Source organism: Girardinichthys multiradiatus, chromosome 6 (assembly GCF_021462225.1).
Source record: "Girardinichthys multiradiatus isolate DD_20200921_A chromosome 6, DD_fGirMul_XY1, whole genome shotgun sequence".
Taxonomy (NCBI): Eukaryota; Metazoa; Chordata; class Actinopteri; order Cyprinodontiformes; family Goodeidae; genus Girardinichthys; species Girardinichthys multiradiatus.
In genome coordinates this window covers 46,992,816-47,006,635 of record NC_061799.1, presented here as the reverse complement: position 1 = coordinate 47,006,635, position 13,820 = coordinate 46,992,816, and the positions used below count along the sequence as shown (strand labels likewise).

The window sequence follows — 13,820 nt, the reverse complement described above, 5'->3', positions numbered from 1 at the left end:
CATCTGCGTCGCTAGTTTCCCTCGTCTTCAAAACGAGCGTACCCATGGGTCAGAGGTCACATAAGGGGCCTCACCTTCTCCATCAGGTTGGTTTTTATAGATCAGAACCTTTTTGAGGAAAGTGACGTACGCCTGTTTCTGGCCTGTTAATAAATGAGACCTCTGATGATTGAACCATTCAGCTGATTCCTTTTGATACAAGGAGACAAAACTCTACTCCAAGGTCTTTGCAGATTAAATTCAAATCCATTTTATTTATTAAATACATTCAATGCTCGTCCTGGATTGTCCATAACTAACACCATGTTCAAACATAAGGGTGTCCATACGTGCTTTTGGCACCAGGACACCCTAGGCCGCAGTTCGATGATCAACTTTGTTGTCTCGTCATGTGATCTGAGGCCGCATGTCTTGGACACCCGGGTGAAGAGGGGAGCGGAGCTTTCCACTGACCACTACCTGTTGGTGAGCTGGCTGCGATGGTGGGGCAGGATGCCGGTCAGACCTGGCAGACCCAAACAAATCTTGAGGGTCTGCTGGGAATGCATTGGGGACTCTCCCATGAGGCGGAGCTTCAACTCCCACCTCTGGAAGAGCTTCAAACACGTTCCGGGGGAGGTGGGGGACATTGAGTCAGAGTGGGCCATGTTCCACGCCTCTATTGCTGAGGTTGCAAGGTTGTTGGTGCCTGTCGCGGCGTCAATCCTGTTCCGCATCAAATAAACAAACTTAAGAACTGCTTTCTATCTCCTGAGTTTTTCTGCATGTGGGTCAAAGCCATTAATATTAAGATGACATAAACTATGAACTATAACCCTAAAACTACTGAGCTTTGCTCAGGTTAGCGTAAAAGGGATTTCTTTTCACACACCAGTTGGGTTTAACCCACTTGAACCAACGAACCCGAGGGTCTCCAGGTCCATAATAATAAAGAAAATACCCAATTATAACAGTAAGTGTAATACTACAAGCAGAAAAAACTAGTTGATATGAAATGTCAGAGAACCCCGACCAAGCTTGTCATCCAACATAAAATAATGAAAGTAAAACAAATCACCAAAACAACAGTCTAACCACAGAATTTCTCTAGCTCAGTACGCAGGATTTAGTTTTATACAAAATCAGAGCAGCAGCACCACCCAATCACAGACACCCAGGGGGAAGGGAGTGGCACTGGGTGACTGGACCTCTTATCCACTCCATTGATGAGAAGGAGGGACTCCAGCTGCGCATCAAGGTGTGACAGCAGGGTTTGGCAGGCCTGCAAACAAACGAGAATATACTCTCTTCTAGAGCAGCGATGCACAATTCCATACCTCCACAGCTGCTATGCTGCAGCTTCTAGCTGCGTCCCTTCTCCAACAAACCTGGATCAAATGAATGGCTCGTTACCAGGGCTCTGCAGAGCTGAAAGGCTGAATGGTGATGAGGGAATTCAGCTAATTGATCCAGGCGATGAAGAAGGGATGCATCTAAAAGTTACAGGATAGCGGCGATGAAGGTGTGGTCTTGGGCACCACTGCTCTAGAGGTTAGTGGACATAACAGACTCAGTAGTGTTTAAATGTATTTCTTTCAGAACTGTCATCAGTGCAGTCTCAGTGCTGTGGCGATGGACCTGTGATCATTTCTTATTGATGCATCTAGATGTGGTTTCTTTAAAACAGGTTTGATCTCTGATGTTTCAGGTTCTGTGAAAAACGACCCGATTGAGGGTAAGTATGTACTATGTGTAATATTTCTGGAGCATCACAGATAAAAACATGATGGACAACGAGTCAAGGCAGCAAGCTGTGGATTTTGGGTTCTGAAGTGGTTCTGACAAAGATCCATAATTCAATTTGTTAAATTAATTTAGATAGAAGTTTAGTCTTTATCCATAAACAACATAATATTCAGACTAAAGTTTTTGACAAGGTCATGAACAGCAGCTGAAGTGCAGACTGGGTGATGGTGAGAAGACCTGAGTGAACAATGCAGAGGTCTTACCATTGATGCAGCGTTCCACCTTGGTTCTGGTTCTGATTCCAACGATGATCCCTTTAAATAGAAAACAGAAATGGTCAGAAAGAGCAAAATCAGAAATGTTACCTCTGGAAAGAACCAGAACCAGTAGATGTCCCTTGTTATGGGTTGGTTCTGCAACTGGTGAAAATCCAAAACCATCAAGAATTCCCATAACCATGTTACAGTTCTGAACATTCAATTCATATTTGACAATAAAATCAGTGACAAGAAATTATATCAATTTCCCATAATCCCCAGCTCTAATACAGCATCCCATATATTATTAGGAAAGAAACACACAGGAATACAGTGATGATACTAAAAAATTATCATTTAATTTATTCACACAAATTAGAAGGTGATCAGAAGGAAATGAATTTGAGTGTAAAACATGTGGGCTGAAAACTATGGACAGCTGGGCTTCAAGGCGTCACTTCCTCCTACACAAAGAATGCTGAGTCAAAGCTAAAATGCTGACTAATGTGTAGCTAATTTCAGTTAAAACTACATTTTTCATCTTTCAGACTGAATAAAATAGAAGAGTTTGATTTGTTTAAAGTGTCAGCGTCCGGTTTCTGTCCTGTGAGTCTGTGATTCACACCTCAAATCATCTCCTCTACATCCCATTCAGGAACAAGTTCTTCCCACAAAGCTACCAACCTCCTACCTTCAGATCTTCTACCTGCACTAAAGATCTCAGAGGAAGATGTAAACAGGCTCTTTCAGCGCATGAAAACACAGAAAGCTGGAGGACCTGATAACGTCTCCCCATCATGCTTGAAAGCCTGATCAAATCAACTCGCTCTGATCTTCACAAGGATCTTCAACAAGTCACTGGAGAAATGTGAGGTCCCCTCCTGCCTCAAACGATCCACCATCATCCCGGTTCCCCAGAAACCCACCATCCTAGGATTAAATGACTACAGGCCTGTAGTCCTGACGTCTGTGGTCATGAAATCCTTTGAGCGGCTGGTGTTGAAGCACCTGAAAGACATCACAGGCCCCCTGATGGACCTCCTGCAGTTTGCTTACCGAGCAAACAGGTCAGCAGATGATGCTGTTAACTTAGGTCTACACTTCATCCTGCAACACCTCGACCATCCAGGGACGTACGCCAGGATCCTGTTTGTAAACTTCAGCTCGGCCTTCAACACATCATACCAGACATCCTCCACCAGAAGCTCACCCAGCTCAACGTCCCAGCCTCCACCTGTCAGTGGATCAACAGCTTCCTGACGGACCGACAGCAACAGGTGAGACTGGGGAGCATCTTCTCCCGATCCAGATCAATAAGTACTGGTGCCCCCCAGGGGTGTGTTCTATCTCCACTCCTCTTCTCTCTGTACACAAATGACTGCACCTCATCCGACTCGTCCGTGAAACTCCTTAAGTTTGCAGACGACACCACTGTCATTGGACTGATCCAGGACGGTGATGAGTCTGCATACAGACAGCAGGTGGATCGGCTGGTCCACTGGTGTTGTCAGAACTACCTGGAACTGGTGGTGGACTTTCAGAGAACACCACCCCCATACACCCCCCTCACCATCCTCAACAACACTGTATCGGCCGTGGACCACTTCAGGTTCTTAGGAACCACCATCTCTGAGGACCTGAGATGGTCTTCACACATAGACACTGTTTGAAAGAAGGTCCAGCAGAGACTGTACTTCCTGAGGCAACTCAAGAAGTTCAACCTTCCACAAGAGCTGTTGGTCATCTTCTACACTGCCATCATTCAGTCTGTCCTGTCTTCATCCATCTCAGTGTGGTTTGGATCATCCACCAAACAGGACAGGTCCAGACTGCAACGAATAATCAGAGCTGACCTTCCCTCCATCCAGGACTTATACAGGTCAAGGGTCAAGAAAAGAGCTGCTAAAATCTCTGCAGACCCCACACACCCTGCACATAAACTGTTCAGAGTTTTACCTTCAGGTGGCGCTACAGAGCACTGTTCACTAAAACCAGCCGCCATAGAGACAGTTTCTTCCTCCAGGCTGTTTCTCTGTTGAACATTTAATAGAGTACAAAACAACAGCATACAGATGTTGCAAATGTACCTTTTTATTATATATGGGTATATTGTACATTGTAAATATGTATATTCTGTAATGCAAAAATAAAACCAAAGAGCAAAGTGTACCGGAGTCAAATTCCTTGTTTGTATGTAAGAACTTGGCAATAAAGCTGATTCTGATTCTGATCCGAAACACAGTTGGTCCATCTAAGCTGGTAAAGCAGAACCACATCATGTCTTACAGAATCTGCTTGATTGGAAAGTTTTCTTTTATACAGTTGTATAATTGTTCTATTGTTTATAACTGTGTTTAATCAGAAATAAAACATGCTGATGTTCAGCTGCTGTTCTTCATTGTGAGGATATGAAACATCAGTCAGCCTCAGTTCAAAACTTTCTCTTTTATTCTCCTTTATAAATTCAGTCAGATATTATTTAATTAAAACATATAAAATCCAAAACTTGTTTCTTCTCACTCAGCTGCCATCACTGTTGTTCTTTTTATCTCCAATGATTCATCAGAAGCACATCCTGGTTTCTGCTGCTGAGGTCCTAACAGTTCAGTGATGAACTACAGACAAAGATGTCTTTTTCAGACAGAATCAGACTAAATCCTAGCAAATCATGGAGGGGGAGCAGTGTGTGGGCCCTCTAGTGGATGTTGGGAGGTATACCAGGTTGTTGTACAGGGTTGTGGTGTTTCCTGTCACTGTGGGCTGCAGAGCGCAGTAGTACACAGCAGAGTCAGACAGATGGAGATCCTGGATCCTGAGAGGAACTGATCTAACAGCAGAATCCAGACTGGATGAAAATCTCTCCTTCTCCACTGTTTTCCCCTCTCCAACCTTAAAGCGACTCAGGATGAATTGGGGACTGCTGCTTCCTTCCTGTTTGTACCAGTAGAGGTAATGGTTGGATGAACTGGTGTTATACAGACAGGCCAGAGTTCCAGTGTCTCCTTCAGCAGCAGTCATGTCTCCATCTGGTTGCAGCACGCTGTCTGTCTGTGCTCTGCATTCTGGAAAACAGTAACAAACAGGATGAGTGAGCCGGTCCAGAATCATGTGTTGGTCTGATATCAAGAACAGAGAGCTGTGTTCATACCGAGGCCCACAGCAGCCAGCAGCACTGAGATGAACAGAGAGCTCATGTCTGCAGTGCTGAGGAACTGGGAGGAACTGGGAGCTTCATCTGCACCAAGTTCACTCTGACAGGAGCTCTGAGTTGCTCCTCCTACTGACAGCTTTACACTCAACATATCTATGTGCTGCTCTGCTTCACTGCTATAGGCTGTCCTAATTTATGTCAAGGATCAAAGCAATAATTTTCATTCAGTTGAATAATTAAAGAATTAGACGAAATACAACAGAAATTCCCAACAACTTGAAATCTTGTCTGGGTCCTCAGGAAACATAGTTTTAGTCCAGATCTACAGACCACCAAACCGGCCTGCAGAGGTCAATTAAAAACCTTAAACTATACCTGCAGTGTTATTTAGACATGTAATATGCTGCTTTTATTAAAAACAACTTTTATTTTTAAGGAGAATGATGTCATCTCTCCGACTGTAGCTACAGTAACAGCTTCTCATGTGGACTAATGTTGGCTCATGATAGAGAGAAACTGCTACAGATATGTCATCATCACAGAGTCAGTTTGTGTGTTCATAATATATTTAATGGTTGTTCACAATATTATTGGTGGTTGTTGCTTCCAAATGTTATAAATTCCCACTTTTCATGCCAGGTACATTTGGAGTTTCACAGCTGAAGATGCTAATAACGATGCAGATGATGGAGATCACCTTGCTGAAGAGTGTTGGAGACACTGATGGAATATTCCAGTCTCCTGAAACTGTGCAGACCTGTTCCTCCACATGTATTTACTGAAGGTGTTTGTGGAGAACATCTTCTTGTTGATCACAGCTTTAATTAATAGCAGAGAAACTTACAGTGAAATGCAACAATTTGCACATTTTCCATTGTTTTTAAAAGTATTCGCTGGCAGATCATCAAAGGTTTTAGCTGTCAGTACAACAGGTTGCATTGCATATATTATATCATTGTTAGGCTGTAATGATTAATATAAAAAGTAGCACATAAAAGAAACAGACTAGAGTTTATTACCAAATATAATTGCAATAAGCGAGTTCAGCCAACGATCAGAAGCTCAACAACAATGGTTTGGAAAACTGCCCACTGATGTTTCAGATGGTCACCTGCTTCAGCATCCCTGTTCTAGATTGATGGGTCGGTGAAAAAGTTCAGCAAAACTCAATGACAACCTGTTGAAGTAAATCATTCCTTCATTGCAGACATGTTGGATCAGACGGTCATCTCTAAACTCAGCAGAACATCGTTCCCTGAAGATCAAAACTGAAGGTCCAGCCAGTGGGAATCTTTGGTGTGTGCAGGAGATGAAGATGCTCTGATTTATGAGTATTTATGACTTTAATGTTGTTTGTTCCCTTTGAAATATATCAGTTACATGCTGTTTACATTTTTAGTTTTTCTCTTTTGATTTTGGAAAAACAAACCAATCATAGACATAGAACAGTGTATGAGGCCCTCTAGTGGCTGTTGTGGAGCATTGTCTTGTCTTTGTTCTGCAGGTTCTTGTTCAGAGTTCTGGTGTTTCCTGTCACTGTGGGCTGCAGAGCACAGTAGTACACAGCAGAATCTGACAGATGGAGATCCTGGATCTTCAGATCAAAAGCTGAGCTGTTGACCTTTGCATGAAATCTGTCTTTGCTGAACTCTGGAGCATTATCTCCTAGTTTAACGTATTGTTTCAACATGTACTTTGGAGAACTGTTTTCTTCTTGTTTGTACCAGAACAAGGCATCATTTCCACCACTGGCTTTAAAAGTACATTCCAGAGTCCGTGTTTCTCCTTCAGCAGCAACAACATCTCCTTCTGGCTGCTTCACTGTGTCTCCTTTACACTCTGGAGAAGAACAGAACATGCAGAGGAAGAGATGAATCAATGAAGATGATTGATTAAAGGAGAACAATCAGCAGCTTTAAAGACTTCTATTACATGTAGAATAGATGTCATTTTCACTGATCATTGTCACTTTGAACCATATCAGGTGTTTCTACAAGGTAACAAATGGCAGCAGAAATGATCTGCTCTGATCTTCTGTAGAAGGAACATTAAAAGCTCTTCATGTAGAGCTCAGTAATGTGTTCAAGTGTTTGAAGAGGAAACATGTTGAGCTTTCTATCTTACCAAAGAAAAGAGCAGCAAGAATAATCCACAGCCAATGTTCCATCTGTCCAACAAGGTTTAAATCAGCAGGAGAAACTAGCTGATGTTCAACATTCAGTCTGACAATTGTTCTCTTCACAGCACCACTTATTATTGACACAATGCTGGAGCACAGAGCACAGGTAGAGCACCGCCTACTGGATCATGTCGCCCTCTAGTGGAGCTAGAAGGTGCTTTCTGGTTATTGCAGATCAAACTGAGGTTCATACCTTGCAGTCCCAGCTTGGTTGTTGGTATTAAAGCCCCTGCTTGGTACAAATCATAGAAAGAAGGTTTCCAGTCTGCATGTTCAGCAGGAAGTGTTGAAGATTCTGTGATTTAGTCCAAATAAATTCTCAGTCCAGCTGTTTGATGCTGGTTTGACAGAACAATGAATGATTTCATGGCTTCATTCCTTGTTTTTCTGTCTGTTTAGATGAAAACCACCAGAAGATGTTAAGATTCCTCCTGAGAGACACATTTTATACAGATTAATGTTTTATTTTTGTTTAGTTTAGAAATCTAGAAACATGATCCATTATTAGTCCAAAGTTTTAATCTTGATATTTAATGTGTCAAACTTTGAATGTGATCCTGTCAAATCATGACATTTTTATGTAAAACATTTTAGTTTACCATCTTAATACCAATCCTGTATATACAGAAATATTCATCAGAATGGTTTAGTTTAGAATCATTTTGATTTCATAAACTATTGTACAACTGTTCTTATGGACAAAAACTGGGTCCTTTTTAGAGCTTGGAGTTCATCCAACTTGTTTCCCAATGATCTCACATTGCTCATCAGAATCGATGAAGAGATGGTTGGAACTTCCTGCTTCTGTCTCTTCTCTTAGCTCCTGCTCTGCATCCATGGCGCCTCCTTTTCAACTCATCAGGGATTTGGGGTTGTAGTTGAAGTATTATTTGAGCTTTTGAGATATTAATCAGCTGCTCCCAGTTGGAAAAAAAAAAACCTTGTTGCTATGGTGACGCATCATAACAAATGTCCAAAAGTAAAAATGTATCAGCAAAAATCCTTCCAGCTGCAGAGCATCTGATACCGGAGACGATAATCGTCCAAAAAATATTTTATTATCCACCACAAGAGGAAAGAATTAATCAGAATGAAAAGTAACAGAAACTCCAACCTGCTGCCACCTTGGGTGGAGCAATTCTAGGATTAAATAGATGGTGTTTGATGAGGCTAATTCATCAAACACCATCAAGTAACAGAAAGTTTGGCTCAAATGAAGTTTATCATGTTCCAACAACAACTTTATTATTAACATTAGGATAAAACATAATTAAAGTGAAATCCCTGTGTGGTATTTAGCATCACTGTTTATCAGCAACACAGCAAACGTTCAACCATAAAGTTATTGGCACCAACAAATAAAATAAACACTAAAAATGATTACAAATAGTCCAGTTTTCATATCTTTGGCAGGGAGTTTCTATGTGTGGAAAATATATTATTTATGTTTTAGTTTAGAATCATTTTTATTTCATAAAGTTTTGTACAACTGTTCTTACATTTTAATGAAAAATAATTTACCATCTTAATACTAATATTTACCGATATTGAGGATCATCTCTTGGAGATCACATCTGACCAGTCATGGTGGACCACCTGGACCAATGTTCTGTCCCAGTCCAGCCCTGCTGTGAGAACCTCTGTTCTGAGATGGTCCACTATGGAAACAGGTTCTGCTGCAGCCCTGGTACTGACTCATTTGTTTCCAACAACTTTTAGTTCAGTGGTTTATTTTCAGCCATAAGTACACTAATGATGGGATCTATGCTCTGAAAATGTATCCGATATTTCCTGAAGATGACTTGGAATATTTTATTGATGCTTTCTTTCTAAAAGCAAAATAAAAATAGGTCCAGAGATGTGGAGAAAATAAGGAGATGGAGGCCTTCAGCTCACTGGTAACATCATGGAATTGTGACATAATTAATCAGTGTTGTATCATACCTTTCCTCAATAAATGGGAAGTAGACATTTGGGTAATTTTCAGGTTGGATCTTTCTCCTCCTGTGAGGGATTAACTGTGACTCTTCTCCTGTGGATCCTCCACAGTGTTTGATGAGCAGCTGTAACCACAGAGACGTTGAGCTTCTGGGAGCAACTTATTATTTCACAAATGTTTTTAGAAACAGTCTAGCCAGCATTTTATGGCTACAGCAGTGACCTAATGGAGCTTTAATATGCACCTTGTAAATTTGATTCTTTGTGGAAATTTGTATCTAAAATGTTATTTTTACTTTTCTGTTACCAATTGACACCTTGGTCCTTTTTATGACTTCTTAAATAACATCCTTGACCATTGTTTACTGTTGTGAATACGTTTTATGCAATAACCCTTTACTACAACACTGGCTATGTTTTCATCTGCTATAAAAATAAAATTAAGTCTTAAATAACAACTAATTAAAATTGCAAACTATTTTACTGCAGCATCTTTTAATATTTAATTTTTAAAATCAGTAACAAAGTTAAACTAACTCTTCAGTACTATTCCTAGGCAGCCTGAGCATTTGGGTCTTGCCCTGTGGGGTTGGTGCGTTTGGCATGGTTGGTGGGCCGGAGGTCAGGGTTGCTGGTACTGAGGCAGCTTTGCCCTCTTGTCTGGTATGCTGCCACTCCTTACTGGTGTGGCTGGGTTCATGGCTGGGTTCCCGAGTGGCTCGGGGCCTGCTGTGGCTCTGGGTGGGGTAACTGCCTGGGCTTCGGGTGAGGGGTGCCTCCCCAGCGTCCCTGGGCAGGGGGGCGGGCTGGAGGTCATGGTTGCTGGGGCCCTGGCTGGTCGGGCAGGTCTCTCGGGACTGGGCTGCTGGTGGTCTCTGGGTACTGCTTCCATGTGGGCAGGACAAGAGGGGGTCAGTAGGGAAGCTGGCCCCCAATTGGATTCCAGGTGACTCGCTTACCTCACACACCTGCTCAACACAAAACACACTTATTTCTACACACATTGCTTTGGTGCTGACAGTGTTCATGGTTGGCAGTCATTCCAATCAAGCTTGTTAGATTTGGTGGGATTTTTCATTATTAAAGGCTGCTCTAAGACCCTCTAATGTGTGAAAGAGGAAGAAAACAAATAATACAAGATTGGAGTTGGAAAATGGTACTTTTTTAAGCTAGCGGCCCCCCGGCGTCCTTTTATTTTGTTTTGTGAACAAAATAAAAAATAATTTATTTTAACAAATATATACAGAAAATGGTAAAAGTGGCCAATCAGTCACCCACCCATTCACACACTGACACTGGTAGGCTACATTGTAGCCACAGCTTCCCTGGGCCAGACTGACAGAAGTAAGGCTGCCATACAATCGGTGCCACCGGGCCCTCTGACCACCATCAGCAGGCAAGGAGGGTGTCTTGCTCAAAGACACAACAGCTGAGACAGAAAGAGTGAGGTTTGAACCGGCAACTTATCAGTTACCGGACGAATCCGTGCCACCATCGCCCCAGACAGATTCTTCCTTTCGAAAACACCCCAACAACTTACTCTGTTACTTTCTCCTACTATAATAAACTGCCAGAAAACTGTAAAAGCGCCAAAACCCTAAGTTGCTTTAAATCAAGATTAAAAACTTATTTGTTTAGAGTGGCCTTTGACTGGGCCATCTAAGCATGATTAGTTAAGTTTTCAGTCTAATTTTCCTTTCATTTTCTTATCCATCATTCTATTCTCTTTATTTTACTTTACTTTTTTAAATGACCTCTGTTGTTTGATTTTATCATTTCATTTGTTTTTCTGTGTCTGTATCTGTGTTTATTTGCTTTGTGATTGTATTGTAATTGTATGTACGGCGCTTTGAGTGTCTCGTTTCTGAAAGGCGCTATATAAATAAACTTACCTTACTATTCTCTAATTATGTATTATCTGCAGCTGTTATTCATGCAGCCATTTGTATGATTGAAATATGGTATTATAACTGAATAAATCTCTGTTTTTGTATATTTGGAATTTAATTTGATTTATTTTTGGTCTTTTAAAGAGCCTTGGGATGATAGCTGTTATGAATTGTATTAATTTCACACTGCTGGTGAGAAATTATGAAAGTATGCATTTATGTTAATATTTATTCTAAATTTAAGATAAATGGTAAAGAAAGTTAGTTTTCAGACATCCCTGAATTGTTCCCCTCCTGTGAGTGAGGTAGATCAGCTGTAACTCTGCTCCTGTGGATCCTCCTCAGTGTTTGATTAGCAGCTGTAACCACAGAGACTCTGATAAAACAGGAATTAGAAGAATCCATCTGATATGAAGCTGAGGAGCCTGAAGGTCAGAATGATGTCTGAACCAGTGAAGGTCAGGATACTCAGATGTTGTCTCATAGCTACAGCTGAGTGAGACAGGTTGTCCTTCTGTCCCTCTGACTTCATCTCTATCAGCAGAGATTGTGTCTCCAGCTGTTAGTCCTGGAAAAGAAATGAAGACATTAGACTAACATTGTCCATGAGGCTGAGAGGAGAAGACAGTGGACAAATGTCCTCTGTACAGAGTTACTCTGTGGACATTCACAACTAAATCAACTGTAGAACTCTGTCAGTTCAGTTTCCAAGATGATGAGAAGCTGATTTTCATTCAGTCAGAGCAAAGAAAGCAGAAAAGTAGTGAAATGCAGTCTGTATCTGTGGTTGATGCAGCAGCTGGAACAAAACTTGAATCCCTGATCTTAAACTCACCTAGAAGGTGAGATAGAAGCAAAAAGAGGTAAAGCAACATGTCTCTGGAGCTCTTAAAGCCACACACAGCAGATGAACAATGTTCTTCCACTGTAGTAGAAGGAGGAAGAAATAATGTCATTGGAGGAGCTGAAGTTCAGTGGGCGGGGCCACTTCAACTCAACCAATCACAGAGTTTTCTGCTTCCACAGCAGCTCTGTCTCTGATCTTTACTGCTTCATGTCTCTGTTGTCTTTGTCATCAGTCCAAAGACTCAACAATCAGTGGTTTAACAGTGTGTGAGGTCCTCTAGTGGATGATGTGGAGTACTGCAGGTTCTTGTACAGAGTTCTGGTGTTTCCTGTCACTGTGGGCCTCACAGCACAGTAGTACACAGCAGAATCTGTCACTGCAGCAGAGATGATCTGCAGGTCCATCTGGGTTTTATCAGCACTCACTTTAAAGGAAAAACCAGGAACTGGCTGAGATGATTCTGCCCCTGCTCTAGTGTGAGAGATCAGAAACTCTGGAGGTTCTGCAGGATATTGTCGATACCAGAAGAAATAATCGGTACCAATTGCTGGTTTGGAGTATCTGTAGGACAGAGTAACAGAGCTGCCTTCTGACCTGAACTCTTTATCTTTGACTGCAGTGAGTCCTTCACAGCTGACTCCTAAAGAAAGACAGAAATGTCACATTTTTATTATCAAAACCTTCAGAGCCACAGTTCAAAAAAACTTTTAAAATACATTTTCTAAAGACTTAGACTGAATCTGACCTGTTAGAAGTGAAGCAATGAGCAGAGAAAGTCCATAATAGTCCATGTTGAGCAGAGTAGATGTTTATGTGTTGAACTGTGTTGAATGAGGAAGTTTGAGTCTCTTCTAGAGTTCAGTAACATCTCAGCTCCTCCCTGAACCTCTCAGCTCCTCTTCCTCCTGGTTAACAGGTTCTCAGCTTCTTCTGACCCAGAATCATCTTCAAAAACAAAACCAACGCTGCTGATGTTCCTTCAAGTTTCCTCTCAGTGACACTGACAATCTGAGCTGTATTTAAACTGAATCTGCTTGTACAGAGTTCTGGTGTTTCCTGTCACTGTGGGCCGCAGAGCACAGTAGTACACAGCAGAATCTGTCACTGCAGCAGAGGAGATCAGCAGATGAAACTTCTTTGTTGGTTTTTCATGTTTCAAAGACAACCTTCCTCTGTGTCTGTGGAGATGAACACACTATAAATATTTGTCTACTTTTCCCAGCTTATGAGTCACACTGATGTTGTAATTATGAATCTGAGAATATTATTTAATATTTAATATTAATATTTTAATATTTTATCAAATAATATTTGGGTTTGTTAAGGATTGTCCTGTGAATACCAGCCCAGTAAGGTGATGGTATTAGGACAGAATAGAAAGGTGTGAGACAGTGCCCTTGGGGCTCAGCACAAGCCCCAAGGGCACTGTTTTAACAAACTTGACTAAGGCAACCTATAAAAACCTCCTAAAATATCTTAGAACCAGGCAACAAGACTTTTTACCACCAATGAAAAACCAACAATAAGGTGAATCAAATAATTGAATGTCCACGATTTAACTGGAATTTTATATTCTTTCTTTAATTAGCAACGCTTTTGCAGGGGTCAGTAACAGCTTAGATTTGGCAACACAACATAATTTCAATAATAGAAATGAATCAATCAACTCAACCTGTCTTTCCCTGATGCTGATACAGTGGGTTTGAAGAGGCTTTGAAGACGGAGGCTCATCCATCCACCTGATGGAGATGTTTCTTCTGGTAACAACTAGTGGTTTCTTGAAGGGAATATGACTTAATCTTCAGTTTTCTTCCTTTAAGTGGCAGGCATTAAT

General features: G+C 41.4%; 3 gene segments (V, D, J or C); all 3 read right to left on the bottom strand.

Annotated features, from left to right (window-relative positions):
- Nucleotides 1-4,209: 4,209 nt before the first annotated feature.
- Nucleotides 4,210-5,210, bottom strand: LOC124869330. The segment is given in 2 exon segments: nt 4,210-5,044; nt 5,131-5,210. Coding segments are annotated over 2 exon segments (450 nt in total).
- Nucleotides 5,211-6,200: 990 nt separating this feature from the next.
- LOC124869346 lies at nt 6,201-7,502 on the bottom strand. The segment is given in 2 exon segments: nt 6,201-6,972; nt 7,258-7,502. Coding segments are annotated over 2 exon segments (420 nt in total).
- Nucleotides 7,503-11,888: 4,386 nt separating this feature from the next.
- Nucleotides 11,889-12,935, bottom strand: LOC124869333. The segment is given in 2 exon segments: nt 11,889-12,626; nt 12,732-12,935. Coding segments are annotated over 2 exon segments (438 nt in total).
- Between the last annotated feature and the right edge of the window lie 885 nt (nt 12,936-13,820).